We start from the raw sequence: 18,934 nt of genomic DNA on the forward strand, positions 1-18,934 counted from the left end.
AAAGATGCAGAGCAGTTTGACAAACGTTTCATATACTGGGGTTTCTTAGAGCAAACACACTAGGATTCATATATGACATCTTACAACATGAGCTGCTTTGCACCATAGACCCAGGATTATTCTAAGGGTTCCTACGAAGTAGTTAAAATCTTTACATGTTAGAATATGACTATCCCACTAAGATGACCTAATTGCACAGTTATGCAAACAGCACAAAATAAAATTTATTTTATAGAATCAGACCCAAAACATCAGAGGAAATAAAGATTGCCATGTTCTCCTGCAGTAATTTTAATAAGCATATTTAAAGGATGCATATTTATCAGCCCAATGATGTTCTTGTTTTGCATTCCAGTTCTATTTTATGAGCACAGGATGAAGATGGAATCTCCATTTCTTGAACACTTTTTACTGCTTGTTGTGTCTGAACTACAGTGATTTCCACACCAGCGCCATGGTCTTTATGCTTTTATGGAAGAAAACTATAAAACAATGGAACCTGTTTCTGGGCATTCATTAAGCACATCGATTGAATTCCTTTTTTCCATTAACCAAGCCTCTTGTGTTGGCATTGTATTCTAGTGCTAAATATCTCATTAATCTAGAATCTTTCAGACCAAAATCATTTACTTCATAATTAAAAGTTCCTCCTGGGCCACACTCTGGTTCTAACTTTCTTATACCTCATCCAAAATGCTTACGTTTTCCTAAGCTATTTTCTGCATTTGTGCTGCTATAGACTTGGACTGCTGGATGATAGGGACCCCTTTTCATCATTCCTTCTCAATTCTCCCATTCTACAGTATTTGTTTGTTCAATCTCTAACTTTATACTCTTTTCCTCATCATAGCTTCATCTGGTCCCGTTTGTCTGTGACACCATCCTGGAGGGGTGTCAGCTGTAATGCTGCCATCAACACTTTTGTTTGTGGATGTCAGAGCTTGGCCTGTTTTTCAGTGTAGTCCTGTTTCTCCGACGGTGACTACCAGTATGTGCTCTGCTTCATTCTCTGACATGGAAGCTAGCTCGGAGCTCATCTGCCTGGCTGTGTGTTTCCTGGGCGGAGTCGCCTGTGGAGCTGATGGACAGTTGCCTTTTGTATTTCTGCTTTTTTTATTCTATGTCTGCTTACTTGAACACCAGTCTGCCTCGGCAGATGGCCGCTCACACTGAGCCTGATTCTCCTGGAAGTTTCTTCCTGTTAAAAGACATTTTTCCTCTCCACTGTCGCTACAAGCATGCTTGGTGTGAGGGATTGCTTTCAAGAAAATTAGTCTGACTGTATGATCTAGTTGTAAAGTGCCTTGAGATGACATATGTTGAGAATTGGCGCTATATAAACTGATTGAATTGAATAAATATGAGTCTCTCTGGGGTTAAACTTCATAATTCAAACTATAAAAACACTTTATTTGCATGGCACCTTGAATACTTCATAAGCAACTCGTTGTGCCATAGCATCATAAAACTATGTACATTAAAAAAGCACTTGAAAGAAATGGAGGAGGAAAAGAGTAAAACTGTACATGTCTTTTAAAATATCCTTAAGATACAAGTGGTTGTTTTTTGCTCTGCGCAGAGTCGAGCTCTTGCCCCTGTGTCACGCCATCATGCCCATTGTCTGCTCACACCGGTCGGCTGATGTTGTTCTGGAAAAAGTCTTTTAGGCCACCAAAGCCCTGGGTGAACAGAAACTCCAGGTACCAGCTCCATGGCTTGGCTTGCTGAAACACACACAAGGAGTCACATCAAAAACATCTGAAGGATTGTTTGATCAAAGATACATGAATAATGTGCACTAACACTACATAAGAAGTCTTAAATAAGCAAAGAATATGGGGAAAAAAGAAAAACTCTGTTATACCTTGATGGAATTAAGGTCCATGTCCTTTCTGCCTGGCCAACACTGATAAAGACAGAAGATGAATATTCAGTGACAGAAATCTGTGGGAAATCTCACAAAATAGCTGCTTCAAAAGCTGTAGGCCAAACCCTTCCTAAAAAGGTGTATGTGTATTATTAAAGACCTTAAAGGGCAGCCATTAATAATACAAAATCCCTATGGATTAATGTTTCATCTTTGAAGGATACATTAAACCTCATTTGTCTTGCTTGTAGGTCTTTTTGGTAAAGTGCACACCAAGCCTGCATGCTAATTTATCAAAACAACTGTCAGGGTTCCTGCACATTTTACATGTTAAAAACTCCATGTTCCAGAAGTGTAGTTCATTTAAAACGGAAAATATTGCAGTTAGGGCACATATTTTTACAACCTGCAAAGAACAGAAACTGGGGGAAAGACGAGAAGGAACTGAGGAAGGAGATTAGGAAGAGTTATGGAAATAAATGAGCAAGGAAGAGAGAAAAGGGAAAAGAAAGGGAGAAGGAAAGAGAAAACAAGAGGGGAGGAAGATGAGTGGAGAAAAAATGGGAAGGAAACAATGAAAGGAGGGAATTGAGGGAGAAATAAAAGGAAAGGAATATGGGAAAGAAAGGGACATACGGACAAAAAGATGAGAAGAAGGAATCAAAGGATAGAAATAACAGAAAAAGGCACAACATTTAGAGTGGGACAAGGAATAAAATCTGGTGGATGTGTATATTGGAAAAAAAATCTAAATCTAGATAGTTAATTTTTTCTTAAAATGAGTGCGTTTGTTCTTGGATTAAGGAGGTGAAAAAACATTTTGCCAATGGAACAAGAAACTTTACACTTAAAACAAGAAAACACAATTACATTTAAAGAGTAAAAATACTAATTCCATCTTATTTACCCACTCAAATTAGAGGTAAACACACTTAATTTCAGATATTTTCACTCATTTTTAGATAGTTGTTCCGATGTATTCCTAACTTTCACTTCCAGACCTGTGCAGATCACAAAAACACTGAATTCCAATTCTCTACTTTCAGAAGCTCATTGTGGAGCCTGAGCTGTGAAGCAGGTCTCTTTAAACAGGATCTCAGATTAAATGAAGCATACCAACCTTCTGGTGAAACTCAACAGCGTACATCATGAAAGCTGGGTGGTGGATGAGGTCGAAGCGCATCCAGGGCTGTGGGACGCCGCTCTTCGCGAGCAGTTCCTCTGAAAGCTGTATATCAGTTTCTGGACAACGCATGCTGGAGTTCCACAGGCAGTTGACCATAAACGCCAGGTAGTTGTTGAACTCCTGGTAAGTCTGACGGCTGATGTGAAAGGCATGCTGAGGAAGGGAAAACGCACAGATGGATGGTGATTAGCTTACTTCCCATTTACATTTTTTCCTTACGAAAATGTTCCAGAGGCATTTGCAGGCCAGCTGACCAGCAGAGGTAAACCTGCTTCAAATCAGAGCTCACAGGAACACATGTGCTGAAATAAACATTATTAAATTCTCATCTGAGAAGAGATTACAGTTATCAGGTTTACGCAGACGGGTCCCTGAAAAGCGGGACTGACTTGCTGAATATAAAACATCTACCCAGGATTCTAGAACAACAGCTGCATTAATGACACCAAACTCAGCTGAGTGAAATATAAGCCATACAAGCTGTGATCCACAGATTTGTTTCCTTACACTGGTCACTTTCTCCTGACTCTTGGCCGACGTCAGGTTCATTTTGTACCTACAGAAAACAGAAAAGAAATCTCTGGTTAAACATCCCTCCAAGGCTCAAACAGGAATAAGAGAAAATAATATAGCAGGTTTTATTGGGATTACAATACAATTAGTAAATAGTTTTTGCAGACAACAAAGATGATGCTCTAAAAAATTACATATTTTAGAAACTTTTTTGGTATAAAAATTTATTTTTATCACTAAATTGCTAATGATGATGCAACTGAGAGCTAACTCATCTATTATACTTCACCACTGTTACCAACAATCAAAGTACTGTAGAATTATTTTAAGGTAACAATGGCTCCTCCTTAAATAGAAATCCAATCCAAATGTCCTTATGATATATCATTGAGTGAAAAATATACTTTAATTCTACATATAAATATAGATATTTTTCAACACGTGTCATGTTACAACCCCAGTCAGAATGTAATTTATGGGGGCCTTATGGTGAAATGATAAAAGGTTTTTGAATTTGACAAAACAGTTTGATTTCAGCTGTTCTGTGAGGAAGGGGCTCTGATCAGTTGAAGCCTGGAGGTCATGGGTTTGTGATCCCTTTGGTGTAACATGGTGGTGGCAGCATAAAGGAGCGGGATCATTTTTCTTCAACGTCAGAGCCAGTAGAAGATGGATACAGCCACAATCAAATAGTTCAAGTCAAAGCTAGGGTTGTCACGATACTAAACTTTTCAACTCTATACCGATACTAAGGAAAATATTCGATACTCGATACCACAAGAATAAAAACAAAGACCTCAAAATTCTTCAGAAATATTTTCATTAATAAATAAAATACAATAAATAAATACAGGTGCCACTGGAGGTGGCACTGTATCGATACTTTTAAAAACGAGTATTGTATCCAGATACAACGTTTCAGTATCGATACTTTTGACAACCCTAGTCAAAGCATATTCATGACAGAATCAGTGCAGACCTAAAAAATATGAATTTATGGGAAAAACTAGAGGATCATACTCTTTGTCTGACCTTTTTAAAAAGAAGAATGGTCTAAATTGTATTTTCTATAAATATATGAAGAGCTGATAATGAGATACCCTTAAGATGAAAAAATAAGGATTTTTTTCGCCCTAAACTTCACAACACTGCACAACAACTTTGTGCTAATCCGTCACATGAACAGTAAAATATTGGAAAACTGTGGTTATAACTCCATAAATGTGGAAAAGTTCATGAAGAAAAACAAAAACACTTATAACGAGCTTCCACCAGATGCAAGGAAAGAAAAAAAAAAAAAAAAGGCCCAAACCTGTTCATGATGTAGGCCAGTCTGTCCAAACTGACCGGGTCAGTGGCAAACATAGCGGGGTAAAAGACGCCTGGAGGAGGCATGACCACCAGGGGAAGGCCAAACTTCAGGAAGGTGTCACACACCTGAGAAAGAAGAGAGAATTGATGCACCAGTTCATACTCCTAACAAAGCTTTCGCCACGAGTCTGTGAAGCATCCTAAATTCTGATGTGTTCTTTGATGTAAAGCCAAATAGTGCTGCGATCCATTTAGCTCAAAGTCAGTTCTCAGATCGGGACATTGTCTTGTATCCAGTTTAATCAAGCTCCAGTTGGAAGTTAGAAAACCAAAAGGGATTTCACTTTTTTCTGAGCTGCCAAACAACTTAGTGAACACAGGCTGATAGCAGTGTGTGATATATGCATACAAACAATGCTTACGTGTTAAATATAAAGCCCTGTGTGTGACTGATGTGTAGGAAAACAATATGCCGATTTACAGCTCCAGTTTTATTCACATTAGAATATTTAAGTTTATGGTCCCACTGTCTGCTTTTATCATGTGTTCATCTTTACTTGCTTTTATTTATCTTCTATTTTACAGTTTAATTCATGTAAAGCACTTTGAACTGGATTTGCACTCAATTGTACAAGACAAACTTGCCTTGCCCAATTTATATCTTTAAGTTTTGTTCTAGTAGATTTTTCTAACTAGCAAGTCCAACGAAATAAAAACATCTTTAGATTTTGTTTTCCTGTCTTATTCCGCCTTATTTCTACAGCTTTTTTTCTCCAGCTCACAGGGCTCTGACACACTTTCCCTTCCAATATTATTTAGACTATGATAGAAAATATATTTAGAGTTCTCAGGAATTAAAAATGTAAATTAATCAGCAACTGAATATCTGATGACATGAATGAATCATAATAGAAAACAAACAAATTCTTGTATATTTCCCTCATTTATAAAGACTTGAAAATAGCTTAATCTCTGATGTAAAATGAGCTGTAGGTGTTAACTACTTCTATTAACAGTTGGTATATCATTAAACCAGTGCTGTACAATATAAGTCAGTGAACGTGCTCTATTTATGTTTAAACGTGTAATTAGCAAGAAAACAAACAAGTCGTCTGTTTTCAGCCTTACAACCAGAGCTCTCAATAGGACCAACCAAATAGATAACAGGTTTAACTAGTAAAAGCTGACCATAATGATAAGGAAACACCTTTACACTGCGCTGCTGTTTTAATTGTAATGCCTCCTGATCTAGAAGTTAGGATATATTTGCCCAAAATAAATAAACTTTAATGCACATATGATGCCGAAGAGCTGTGTTTAAATTATTCATCTAAAGAAGCAAGAAATGAAACATATTAGTTAAAGGAGATGATTGTCTTGCCCTGCAAAGTCAGTAAGTAGACCCCAGTTAGCAGCTCTCACTTACAGTCTCGTAGAAATCCAAAACAAAGCTGAGCAGGAGAGAGTGGCAGCCCTCCAGCTGCAGGCCCACGGAGGCCAGCCGACCCACAAAGCAAACCAAGTCCATCACAGAGTCCTTGAACCCTGACAGGGTAATGTTTCTGAGTAGGGGATAGAGCAGAGCAAAGAGTCACACACAAAAAGAGTCCTATAACTGAAAGCATTCCAACACCCTGCAGAAAACAAGAGAAAACTTATCCAGACTGGTGTTGATAAGGAAAGATTTACTCAGTGATCGCTCTGATGTCATCTGCAGGCTCTGAAGTGCCAGGAATTCCTCAGTTTAGCCACAGAAGTTGAATTAACCACTACGTAAAATGCACCGATTTACCAAATTGTTACAAAAAGATGCCAATCAAAGTTTGCCTCTTCAAATTTGAAGGTGCAACAGTGCAGGTTTCCAGGGCCCATACGTTTATTGGTCAATATCACAACAAGGCTCCAGTTGTTCTACCCCTCTGGGGGTTTAATAGAGTGGATGTAAAACTCACATGGATGTGTGGCTGTGGAGGCTGATGTCCAGGTCGTCTTCCAGAGCGTACACAGAGTGCCAGGTCAGCCACTTTAGCAGCATGTTGTTTAAACATTCAATCAGTCCACACTGCAGACACACACACAGAGGGAACGCACAGAGTTTACAGCAGATCAAACTCTCAACTGGTACAGGTTTGTAATGAAGACAAGGTGAACCCTGCTGCCCATTCCATATGAAGATTCAGTCCTTATAGAGAAACAGCTTAGACATGGTTCAGGGTTGCTGCACATTTTTAGGAATGGATTTAAAACTTATTTTTAAGTATTTAGTTCGTACTGTTTGAAATCAATTTCTGGCAGATATTTCTGGATTGCTCAGGGTGGATGGATGAGATAAGTAGCAATTGACTGGCTGACAAAAAGATGGATTAACACACTGTTGAAGGGAAGGACACAAAGGGAAGAGTGGTAGGAGGAATTAACGGACAATTTAATCTAGAAATCATTGCCTTAACAGATGAAAGGATGGATTGATGAAAAGATTATGGATGGATGGAGTTTTTGAAAATAGGAAAAACTCTGTAAAACCACCTTAGGTTGTATAAGGCCCACAAAAATTCCTGATATTCCCCGGAATGTGCAAAAGCCCTGAAGTTTTAACAAGGTTGTGCAAAAAATGGGAAAACATACCTTAAAAAACAGCGAGGATGTGAAGAAGAGCTGCATGAGAGGCTCAAACAGAAGTACTTCGATCTCTGAACAGAAAAGAAAATGTCACAATAGGTTCCTGCCCCATAACTCAGACATTTTCTAATAAAATCCCCTCACTTCTGCCTCATAGTACTAAATACCAGGTGAAAGGCCGTCCCTTTAAGCAAAACATTCCAAATTAGCACTTAGCTTTTCATTCTGACACTCACGTGAGCTGGGAATGACAGGAATGTTACTCAGAAGGCCGAGGATCTGCGGACGCAGCAGAGATCCATCCCAAATGTTGAGAAATTTGTAGAGGAAAGCATCAGAACTGTGAAACCCCTCCTGATGAAAACAAAAAGGTATTATTTAAGAAACAAATTGGGGTTAAAGAGGTTTTAGCAACGGGAAGTGATGAACGCATGACATGAAGTGCTCACCTGCAGGAACTGCTGTGCTGAGAGCAGCTTGTTTAAAAACTGGAGAGCTTCTTCTGCATTCTGGCCGGCTCCTCCGTCGGTGCAGAATAGAAATTCTGAACAAAAACAGCAAAAAAAAAAGTAGAGAATTCAGTGAATCAAACAGACAGAAAAAAAAACACCATCAGGAGATTCAGTACGAACCCTACGGCACTTTTTAAACTGCCTCCTAAAAGAATTCCCTTTGATATGCCAAACTAAGTAATCCGCTGTAGTTCAGCTCAAGGTCTTTGCTTTGAGAGAAACCCTCTCCCCCCATAGAGGATGTCACAGCAGTTTAGCAGCTTCCCCTCCCCTGCTCCTACCTCCCGTTTCATTTACCTTCGTGGAGAGCGTAGCCCAGCCAGAAGTTGAGGCGTAGGAGGGCAGACTCATCCTGCACGCAGTCCAGGTACTGCAGAGCCAGACGGGAACCCAGCAGAGAGCCCATCTGAGCAGGCAGCTGTTGGAGGTAAAATCAGGTAAAAAAAGGAAACCCAGAGAGGGCTTAATTATCACATCCTCGCAACACAGACAGCAATGCAGATGCAAATGAAAAAACACACACAGAAAGTCAAACATCACATTAAAATGCTCATCTGTGGAAATGGCTCCCTCATTTTACTTTATGATCATGATTACCTGCTGGACATTAGGAATGACAATGTTCTTGTTTTTACATGAAGGGGAAGGAGAGATAATGTGCACATCCACTGATGCTCTAATTACTGGTATACAGTGATGCAACAGCAGCTGCCTCTCAACATGGGGATGTTGCCAGTTTTAGAGATAAACTTGAACAAAAAGGAGAAATACTACGAGTGGTCACGATTGAGCATCTCAACAGATGTCTCATTAAACTAAGAAAAACACTATTTGTCTCCTGACTGTAGAAATGAAGGGATGAAGGGTAGAGTCTGTGATCATTTGTCAATAGAATTGGTTTATACAGGCGACTGATTGCAGTCATCGATTCCTTCAGAAACATGACAAAGTACAAACACTTTAGCTTCTCTTTTAGAAGTGGAGGGGCTCTCTGGCGCGCTGTCCGAACAAAGAGCCAGATTTATGAGAATGAAAACACACATTTAAACAGAAATCATTTTAGTTTAGTTTTTCAGAATGGATCAGCTTCTTATGGTGTCTGTTTAATACATAAGTCTGTGTGTGTGTGTGTGTGTGTGTTTATATAAATAAAAGTAAAGTGAATGGGAGCCACAGAGCCCATGAAGCAGGTTTATGCTCTAATCTAATAAAACAATTACAGCCATAGGGCCACCTGTGCCAACATTCCAGATTAGACGGTACCACAGCGCCACCATGTGGCCAACAAGTTGCTTCACGTGCTTCTGTGTTACATTATTGCTTCTGTTTGAATTAGATTTCTCACGCTGAGGTCAATGTGTGTAAAACAGCTTAAAGAGGACTCTTGGTCAATTGATTTTCTCTACTATTATGTTTATATGGACTCCAAATTACCTAACTGATTCCAAAATGGCATAACTGATATTTGCTTTAAGAGCAAAGCATGCAAAGCAAAGCATTTAAAGTATTTTAATAATGATATTCCCGAAAGAGGCAACAACAAAGAGAAGAAATGTATCTCCTAAAGTTCACTTCTGTCTTAAAATTCACTTTCTACTGTCAGGGATCCAGAATATTTTCTCAATTATCGAATATAATTCTATCTTTAGTGTTTTTAGTTCATTTTTAAACGTCTAAATACACGACTCAGTGATTTATAAAGCGAGCAATGGAGGGAAGAAGAGAACCTTTAGTCAGTTCTCTAAATCTCTTATTTCCACACTAAAATGTCCACATTTCCTAGTTCAGATATCTCTTCAATGGTCAAGTTAAAATATTTAAACTATAGGGAACTTTTCCATCCTTGAAAAGGACAGATGGACAGACAGTGGGATACATACCTCAATCTGATGCATGTTTTTCAACAGCTGCTCAAAAGACTGGATCTGCACAAGGGGGACCAGCTTCCTACTGGAGGTCTGCTCCGTATTCACCCCAGTGTTGGTGACGCGGCTCAACTCTGGTAGCTCCAGGTGCCTGTGTCTCTGTAAGAGCAACAGAGAAACCGATTCTTACTTTACATAAACTTTCATTAAAGTTTTAGACACGTTATTACCTAATATTTGGATTATTTAGTTTTAGATGGATGTCACGATTCAGTCTTTAAACATAAAGGATTTAACTAATAAATATGTATTAACCAAAAATAGATAATTTATCCCACGTGTTTTCACATTATAATATTCTGACAACAGAACACCTTAAATATAAATCTTGTATCAACAACTGGTGGTTTACCAATGTTAAATTGGGTATCGCGATTTATTATTCAATGAGGAAAAATACCATCATACACATTATCAGAAAGCTTTAAACAAAATAAAAAAAAAAATAAAAAAAACCACAGGTGTTTCCAAAATTTAAGCCACTGGTAAAAAAAAAAAAGTTGAGTCTTAGTAATAGTGCAAATAGAATGAAACTGCTCCCATTTGACGGCTAACACATTTTTTCCACTGCATTGAATGTATTAATATAACAAAGGAAACATTATGTACATTCTGTTGGTGCTTTCAGCAAGGCGTGGCGTCCCATTATGCCAGGATATAAGCTGTGGTTCAGAGATGAGTAGAGTTTGCTTCAATTTTATTCTTCAATACTCTTCGAACAAAGCTGTTCAAATCAAATACCATGAACTCAATGCTATTCCTGACATTTTAAATTGAAAAAGCTTCCAAGATGGGAAGCGGAATGTTTTCAAACTCGGAAAACAAGTCCAGTGGATTGTTTTTTTTAAAGATTTTTGTGGCCCCTGAGCTCAAAGCAACCTCTGTTATCTCAAACCCAGAATATCACAACTATGAAGTACTCTTCATTCTGTTTAATGAGCCTCTGGGGAATATTCTGTTTGTTTACCTTCATCTTATGATTCATGAAACAGAGTCATATGATTCAGATGTTTTTTTTTTCTTTGGTCATTTTGAGCATTACTGCTTTCGGGCAAGTAGACATTTTCTTACCCAAGACCAACGAAAAACGTTTTGTTTTTTTATACAGAACAGTTAAAAGTCGACAAAATCATGTGAAAGCTAATGTGACAGCTGTCAGTAAAAATCTGAAATAGAAAGGTAAGCCATGGTGAATAAATTGGTGATGACAGACTGATTTAATGGTGGTAAGTTAGGTGGAAGGGAAAACTGTGCTACAAACACAGAGGTATAACCACAGCCTAAAAAGAAGGGTAAAAATCTAGATGGCTTCTGGAATGCATTTGATGTAAAATTAGAATTTTGTTTTCAAATCAGGGTCAAGATTAACATTGCTGGGGTTAGTTTCAAGCCGTCTATAAATCTTTTGTATGTGTGTCATTTTCTGAGCAGCTGTATTTGGGGTTTACATTTAGCTGTGACCAATAATGATCACAATGATCAGATACAAACTAAATAATATGAGCATCTAGACGAACTTTGTTACAGTCGCTGAGGTGAGGTTAAAAGTTGCAGCGATACTGGAGGAACAACTCAAGTGCTGCAAAGCTAGCTCGTTTACAAACACAGAGAAAGATATGCTGGGTAACGCACCCTTTTCCGAGAGCCGGTTTTGTTTTTGAGAGTGAAGTTCAGACTGATGCTGGAGGCGACCTGCAAACTGCCCCTCTTCTGGAGCGCCATCAAAGCCGACTTCCATGGGGAGATGTGATTCTTAAACCCGCTCTGTGGGAAATTAAACAACACTTATGTTTAATCACCTAGTAGACCTCTTAGACAGGAAGTGTTAAAACAGCTTCAAATTGGTAACAAGTATACAAACCCTCATCCGGGATGGAATGGACAGCGTCACCAGTTCAGGGCAAAACACTTTATAAAGTGAAAGAAGGTGCAGGAGATACGGCTGCCTTCCCTAGAGAGGTGACAAAGATTTACAACATAAAAATATATTTGCACATTCCCTCAGTACAACATTCACTTCTCTTTTTTATATGAATACTTTTCAAAATGCTGTATGGTTATAAATTTGAGGAAATTGTCTAAGGATAAAAGCAGAACTTTTGTTTTGTTGCAAAAAATCCTCCCTCATCCTCAGCTTGATTTATCACAGGCGATAGAATTACCTAGGAATTACCCTGGACCTTCTATGTTAAATCTGCTATTGATCTTAAACTCTAATATCCTCCATGGCTTTGCTCTGAAATAACTGTGACTTGTAACTGAGGAGTTGCCCTCAAAGCAGATGTGAGAAACGATCAGAGCCCTGCTGGTTAGTCTGAGCTCCCTATGGGCACTTGTAGCTTTTATTTACACTCCACCTGAACACAAACCAAACTTAGAGGCCCTATTTAGGAAGGAAGGAATTTCAAATTCAAAAATTCCCAACATTTCCATATCAGTGAAATTATTTGGGAAGCTTACCAGTTTAGACTGCAGTTCCAGTAGCTTCCTGACTCTGAAGACACGCACTATGGTGAAAAGATGCACAGTTAATTAATAACTGTTTGTTGCTTCGGATTTAAGCTTGTTTTGTGATCTACTGTCAGTACAACCTATAGAAATGTTAGGGACACTGAGAGGAGAAATTATGAGATGACAAATATTGGCAATGTGAGGATAGATTGCTTACCATTTTCTTTTCTGGTTAACAGGTACAACAAGTGGCAGATAAAAGGGCACTAAAAAAAGAGGAATTAGAAGAAGAAAATGTCACTTTTTTCACAAATACACACACTCATAAAACCTGTTCTAACATTAAGGCATGACTGAAATTCCAACTTTTGAATACTAATGAAATGTGGCATAAGACAGGAGTCAAAAGTGCATTTAGGTTTAGCATGAAAAAGACCAACACTAAATAAAAGAGGTGCCGCTAGTCTGCATCTCAGATGAAGAGCGAACTAAACAACAAGCTGGTATTGATAGGGAGATGTTCGACCTTTAAACAGGAAAGACACTGAGCTGAATAGAGGGTAGGGCCAGTTATCCACCCTACACTGGTGACTTTAACAGCCCCGTTAGTGTGACTCTTTTCACCTCTCAAAAGGTGAATCAGCTTAAAAAAAAAACAAAAAAAACTGGGATTTAGTTCCTTGTCTCCTAAGCTGGTGGGCCTCTCTGCCATCACTTTTACCTTTAGATACCGTACCCCATCAGATTAATCAGTGCTAATTATTTCTTCTAGTCTGAAAAGAAATGCTGGTAGGAATTTTTTAAAGTAATTTATTTCAATTAAAATAAAAATGACCAAAACCTCAGTCTGACAAGCATATGAAGTTTCAGGATTCCAAATGCTCATGATAAAAGAAAAAAAAACATGGCTGCTTTTCCCAGCAGCTTGAAAGCGTTTCTAAGTATTATGATAAATCAATGAAGAGAATACGAGTCACATACCAGATTTTCATCAGTGATGAAGCTGAAGATGAAGCCATATATAGCTCGCAGCTTATCCTTTGCATCGATCATGTCAAATACAGTCAACACCCACTTTATAAACAGTACCTAAAGATGTCATGGAGGAAAAAAAAAAAAAAAAAGACACACAAGTTCAACCAAACATAACTAACTGAGGAAAAAATTTAGCCAACCTGCAAACATAAGAACAGGAAATCTTGCTCCAACATACTTATTGAGGAATAAAAAAAGGGTGTGTAACCTACAATAATAACACAATTCCAATGTTAATATGTATACATGTTGGATTTGTCACAAACCTGGGTGCTGATGGGTATTTTCCCCACACTGAGCCAAACTACGGCTCGAAAAACAGCTTCCTGTGGCACCACCGAGTCAGGGATCAGACACTTCAGTACTCGCGCACATGGACTGCTCCCTGCACATAATAAACCAGAAGAAGGTGCTAATGTTAATTCTAAGTGTAGGTGAACAGATGCCCAACACATAAACATGGCATTTTCCACAACAAAAGAAAAAGTTTCTAAATGCCATAATAAAAGACACTGATTGGGGAATAAACCATATCCCTTTTACATAATAAGGGATTTAAGCACAAACTGGAGATTTATCAATTCAATTTTTTTTAAGGCTGATTTGGAAAACGATCATTCTGACATCAATCCAACCAATCCCTAAAATGTGTTGCCAATTTCTCGGGCCCGTTTTTGAAACAGATATTGGCCATAAATATTGGCTGACCGACATGTGGGTCTACCTCTTTCCCTCAATGGTCTGAATAAAACTGAAAAAAATGGAGGCAGACTAAGTACTTGAAATTTGTTGCTGATGGAATAAATCGTGGAAAAAGTCTATTCAATAACAAAATACTAACTGAAATTATACTAATATTTCCTAATAACATACCTACGATTTGTATGTAATTAGGAAAAATGGCCAAAATGATAAAGTTGCAATGAGATGCTGAGTGACAGACTTACCCATGCGAAGGCTCATAGCGAACTCCAGCATAACAGAAACGGCCTCTGGGGACAGTCCTTTGCTGAATGCCACCTTCTCCACCTGTGCCAGGTGGTTTTCAAACTCATCGTTCCCGACTACAGGAGTCCCCACTTCCACTAAAAGGAAGAGGAAAAAGTCAAGGAAGACATATAGATATGAAAGAAGAGAAAGTTTCAATTTTTAACTGTATAGCATAACATGACCTAATTAAAGGTATAGAGGACGATCTTTTATTTCTGTGTGGATCATCTAAATAAGTGGTCCTCCTAATTGTCAGTCCTTCTGGTGATATGTTTATGTAAGGCTGTCTTACATTCCTGTCCCGTTAGGATTGGTTTCAGAGAGTAATTGGAGCTCACTTCTCTCAGCGCAGTTCTGGCCGAGCATCATAAGAGAAAAAGTGTCTATGAAGTGTACGAGAAGTAAAGAAAGGCCTCAGAAGAGGCAGATATTTCCTGGAATGCTTTGCGCGGAGAGCTGTCCCAGCACAGCATTATGTGATTTGCTGTTACAGCAGCCCGCTGTCGCCATAGGCTGCCGCTACCTGAGAGCGACGACTAATAACAAAGATGGTGCAGGCACCATGCAGTGGACCAACGAGGAAGTGATCATCTGTCCGAACGGTAAGTTACCTGAGTTTGCTATAAAGTCCCTGCTCTATATGGTGATTTAAGAGATTGAGGGGTTAGGTCGGACGTTAGGACAAAGTATAGAGCTGTGTATACCCCTGCAGCAGCGTGTTGCAGTTAGCTTGCCGAAGATATGACGCAGATATTTATAATTAAGCCCAATTTTGAAGCATGGTCTGCCCTATGTTATTCCATTCCACAACGCAAGTGGGACAATCACAAACTGGCTAGGATTATGAGCGTGGCGTGTTCCTCTTCAGGTTACGGAGGTCATTCAACAACAATGGTGACTGGACCAATGCGGACTTTCAGTCGTGCAGGTGTGGGTACTTCCTCACTTCTTGGCAGACTCGCTCTTTTAGCTGGTCCATCTTCACGGGTCATTTTACATACAAACAAAACAAGCCGGTAAGAAATTGGCTTGTGCATGTTCTCGCATGCGCATTTATTTTAAAGTGGAGAGGAGAGGAGGAGTGGAGTCTTTTAAAAAATTAGAGAAAAACCTCCACAATACCTTTAAACAACTCAACCAAGTTTGGTTAGAATATAAATGCAAAGGTAAGACCAGACCGGCTAAAGGTCAGATATCTATACGGGATTAATTACAAGATCAAAGCCTGATGAAAATTCTGTTCACAAACAAATTCCCATTAAATACTTTGTCAAGTTTGGGACTATGAATTGAGTCAACGGAATGTTTTTGTTTTATTTAATATAGGGCCTATATTTTCACAGCGTAATTCTGCCATTGTTGCTGTTCTAATTTTTTTTAAAGAACAAACTCCCATTCACAGTACAGTGATTTAGAGCATGAAACGGGCCTTGAAAGTCAGCCCGAAACCGACCCGAGTCCGAAAGAACCAGGCCCGTGCCCGGCCCGTTATGATTGACAGCTTCGTAGAGCCCGACCCGTTTGCAGCCCGACATTTTTCAATTGTGCGCATTAAGGGCTAATCTCCGTTTCACTTCTGTAACATCCATTTTGCATTCATCTCGTATAAATCGAACGTTATCACATGATCATTTATTTGCCGCGCATATAACGGTTTAAAGCCCGAGCCCGGCCCGGCCCGAATGAAATAATAAAAAGTACAGCCCGAACCCGCCCGAACCCGGCAGGACCTCTCGGGTCCCGTCGGGTTCGGGCTAATATTCCCTGCTCTACAGTGATTGGCATTTAATATTTATCATGTTTTATGTGACAGTAGCTGTAGAACACTTGCACTGATCTGAATGTGAATTTTTAGGCGGCCTGTGGTGTGTTTACATCAAACTCCTTTTAATTTGGGCTTGTCATATGCAAATTGTCTATTTTCCTATAAACAAAACTAAAACTAGACCATTTCTGTTGATATTCATGCAGATTCTATTAACTCTGCAAAATGCTGTCAAATCTAATAGAGAACCTGTGATGAGAGACAAAGATTATGGCGACAGTAAATGACATACAGTGGGTATGGAAAGTTTTCAGACCCCTTGAAATTTTTCACTCTGTCATTGCAGCCATTTGATTTTATTTCTCGTTAATGTACAATCAGCACACCATCTTGATAGTAAAAAAAATAAACAAATGTAGAAATTTTAGCAAATCTGTTAAAAAATAAAAAACTGAAATATCACATCATCATAAGTATTAAGACCAGTGCTCTTCTCAGGTCTCTCTCCATTGGGTTTAGGTCGGGGCTCTGGCTGGGCCAGTCAAGAATGGTCACAGAGTTTTTCCCAAGCCAATCCTTTATTATTTTAGCTGTGTGCTGAGGGTCATTGTCTTGTTGGAAGGTGAACCTTCTGCCCAGTCTCAGGTCTATAGCACTCGAAGAGGTGTTTTTCCAGTATATGTGTACTTGGCCTCATTCATCTTTCGTTCAATTGCAACCAGTCTTCCTGTCCCTGCAGCTAAAGAACACCCCCATAGCATAAAGCTGCCACCACCGTGTTTCCCTGTTGGGATTGTATTGGACAGGTGATGAGCAGTGCCTGGATTTCTCCACACATACCGCTGAGAATTAAAGCCAAAAAGTTCAATCTTGGTCTCATCAGACCAGGGAATCTTCTTTCTCATAGTCTGGGAGTCCTTCTGTCGGCCACTCTGCCTTAAAGCCTCAACTGGTAGAGGGCTGTAGTGATAGTAGACTTTGTGTAGACTTTCTCCCATTTCCCTCCTGCATCTCTGGAGCTCAGTCACAGTGATCTTTGGGTTCTTCTTTACCTCTCTCACCAAGGCTCTTCTCCCACAATTGCTCAGTTTGGCTGGACGGCCAGATCTAGGAAGAGTTCTGGTCGTCCCAAACTTAATCCATTTAAGGATTATCGAGGCTACTGTGAACTCTTGTGCCACTCTTAGGAACCTTGAGTGCTGCAGACATTCTTTTGTAACCTTGGCCAGATCTGTTCCTTGCCACAATTCAGTCTCTGAGCTCCTTGAGCAGTTCCTTACATGATTTTCGTTGGATTATATAGACAGGCGTGTGCCTTTCCTAATCCAAGTCCAATCTGTTTATTTAAACAAAACTGGACTACAACAAATGAGGAGAATCATCTCAAGGAGTCTCAGAAAAGATGGACAGCATGTCAGTTAAATACGAACGTCAAAGCAAATGGTCTGAATACTTATGAAAATATGATATTTCAGTTTTTCTTTCTTTAATAAATTTGCTAAAATTTCTACATTTTGGGGTTTTTTTTCTATCAAGATGGGGTGCTGAGTGTACAATACATCAATGCTAAATGAAATGAACTCTATTGATTTTAGCAAATGGCTGCATAGAAACAAAGAGTGAAATATTTAAAGGGGTCTGAATACTTTCCGTACCCACTGCATGTGGAAGACTTTGTTTTTGTAAGAGTCTGATTGCTGTAAGGGCAAGAAAAATTCTAAAAATGTTGTGTTTTTTTTTCACCGATTACTGAGATTGAGCAAAACAATTTATGGGATTATTTGTTTACCAAATAAAGCCAAACTTTGAAATAACATTTAGATGCATGTACACTGCATCCTGTTGAATACAGAAATATATTATATATTCTCCTTTAGACATTACATAAAGCTTGGTAATCTTAAAACAAGGTTGTATGGGGACATGCCTACTTCTTATGTATTATCTATTTATTCACATTTTGTGAACTAAAATGTTTTGTTTCTCATTTTATAAGATGTTAAGCCTCTTTTTCCCTTTTCAGACTGAACTTTCTATTTTAATCCTTCGAAGAAGACTGAGGAGAAAGTAGAATGAAGTTAACGAAACAGGAACATCTGTAACATGTTTACAGTCCACAAGAGTCTGTTAGCTCTGCGTCACGCTAATACACCAGACGATAGGTAAAGACGATTTATGTCCACAATATGACTTAATTGTTTAATCCCTATTGTTCTTTTTTTCCCACCAAACGTTTATGACTGTATTGTGAAGAATGTCGGACTCATTCAGATGACTATTAATCCAACTGTCGTTGTGTGGGACCTACCCTCAGAGAAGTACTTCAGGGCCAGAACAAACGGCTTCTCCGCCTCATTCTTCCTCTTCTCCTGCTCTGCGAGTCTCAGGCTTCTGTGTATCCGACTGGACACCGACTCTTCGCTAGAAGCCGAAAGGTCCGAATCCGACAGGCTTACCAATTTAGCCATTTCTACATTGCTAGACCAGTTAAAAACACAATCCCCTCCCCAGCTCCGACTTAGCCATTCAAACTGCAAATCTTCCGCGCCGACCGTTTGTCCTGCGCATGCGCAGTAGCATCCATCCTGTAAAGTGCTGCATGGGAGTTGTAGTCCGTTCAGCTTCTACTTCTTTTTTTTATGGCGGTTGTTAAGCAACTTATTGATGTGCATTACCGCCATCTACTGGAATGGAGTATGGATGGGGATGCAAAATACATACATATATATATATATATATATATATATATATATATATATA

General features: G+C 39.0%; 1 protein-coding gene across 1 annotated transcript; it reads right to left on the minus strand.

Moving 5' to 3' along the window:
* Positions 1 to 1,004: 1,004 nt before the first annotated feature.
* On the minus strand, positions 1,005 to 18,719 carry cenpi (centromere protein I). Its single transcript, XM_015388259.1, has 20 exons — positions 18,483 to 18,719; positions 14,367 to 14,504; positions 13,686 to 13,804; positions 13,366 to 13,473; positions 12,602 to 12,650; positions 12,394 to 12,440; positions 11,795 to 11,884; positions 11,566 to 11,697; positions 9,889 to 10,032; positions 8,306 to 8,426; positions 7,946 to 8,040; positions 7,733 to 7,850; positions 7,503 to 7,567; positions 6,830 to 6,939; positions 6,304 to 6,439; positions 4,879 to 5,003; positions 3,561 to 3,609; positions 2,988 to 3,206; positions 1,865 to 1,906; positions 1,005 to 1,724 (listed from the first exon to the last, which is right to left on the minus strand). The coding sequence occupies exons 1-20, from the start codon at positions 18,640 to 18,642 to the stop codon at positions 1,626 to 1,628; spliced, it is 2,166 nt and encodes a 721-aa protein (XP_015243745.1). The 5' UTR covers positions 18,643 to 18,719; the 3' UTR covers positions 1,005 to 1,625.
* Positions 18,720 to 18,934: the final 215 nt, after the last annotated feature.

Source organism: Cyprinodon variegatus, unplaced genomic scaffold (assembly GCF_000732505.1).
Source record: "Cyprinodon variegatus isolate N-32 unplaced genomic scaffold, C_variegatus-1.0 Scaffold19, whole genome shotgun sequence".
Taxonomy (NCBI): domain Eukaryota; kingdom Metazoa; phylum Chordata; class Actinopteri; order Cyprinodontiformes; family Cyprinodontidae; genus Cyprinodon; species Cyprinodon variegatus.

What these genes read in the sequence shown, in the direction of transcription:
- cenpi (XM_015388259.1), bottom strand. Translation starts at nt 18,642, where the DNA reads ATGGCTAAATTGGTAAGCCTGTCGGATTCGGACCTTTCGGCTTCTAGC. An exon ending in TGGAACTGCAGTCTAAACTG is followed by an intron (nt 11,885 to 12,393) that starts GTAAGCTTCCCA and finishes TCACCTCTCTAG; the next exon opens with GGAAGGCAGCCGTATCTCCT. An exon ending in TCCTGTCATTCCCAGCTCAC is followed by an intron (nt 7,568 to 7,732) that starts GTGAGTGTCAGA and finishes TTTTCTGTTCAG; the next exon opens with AGATCGAAGTACTTCTGTTT.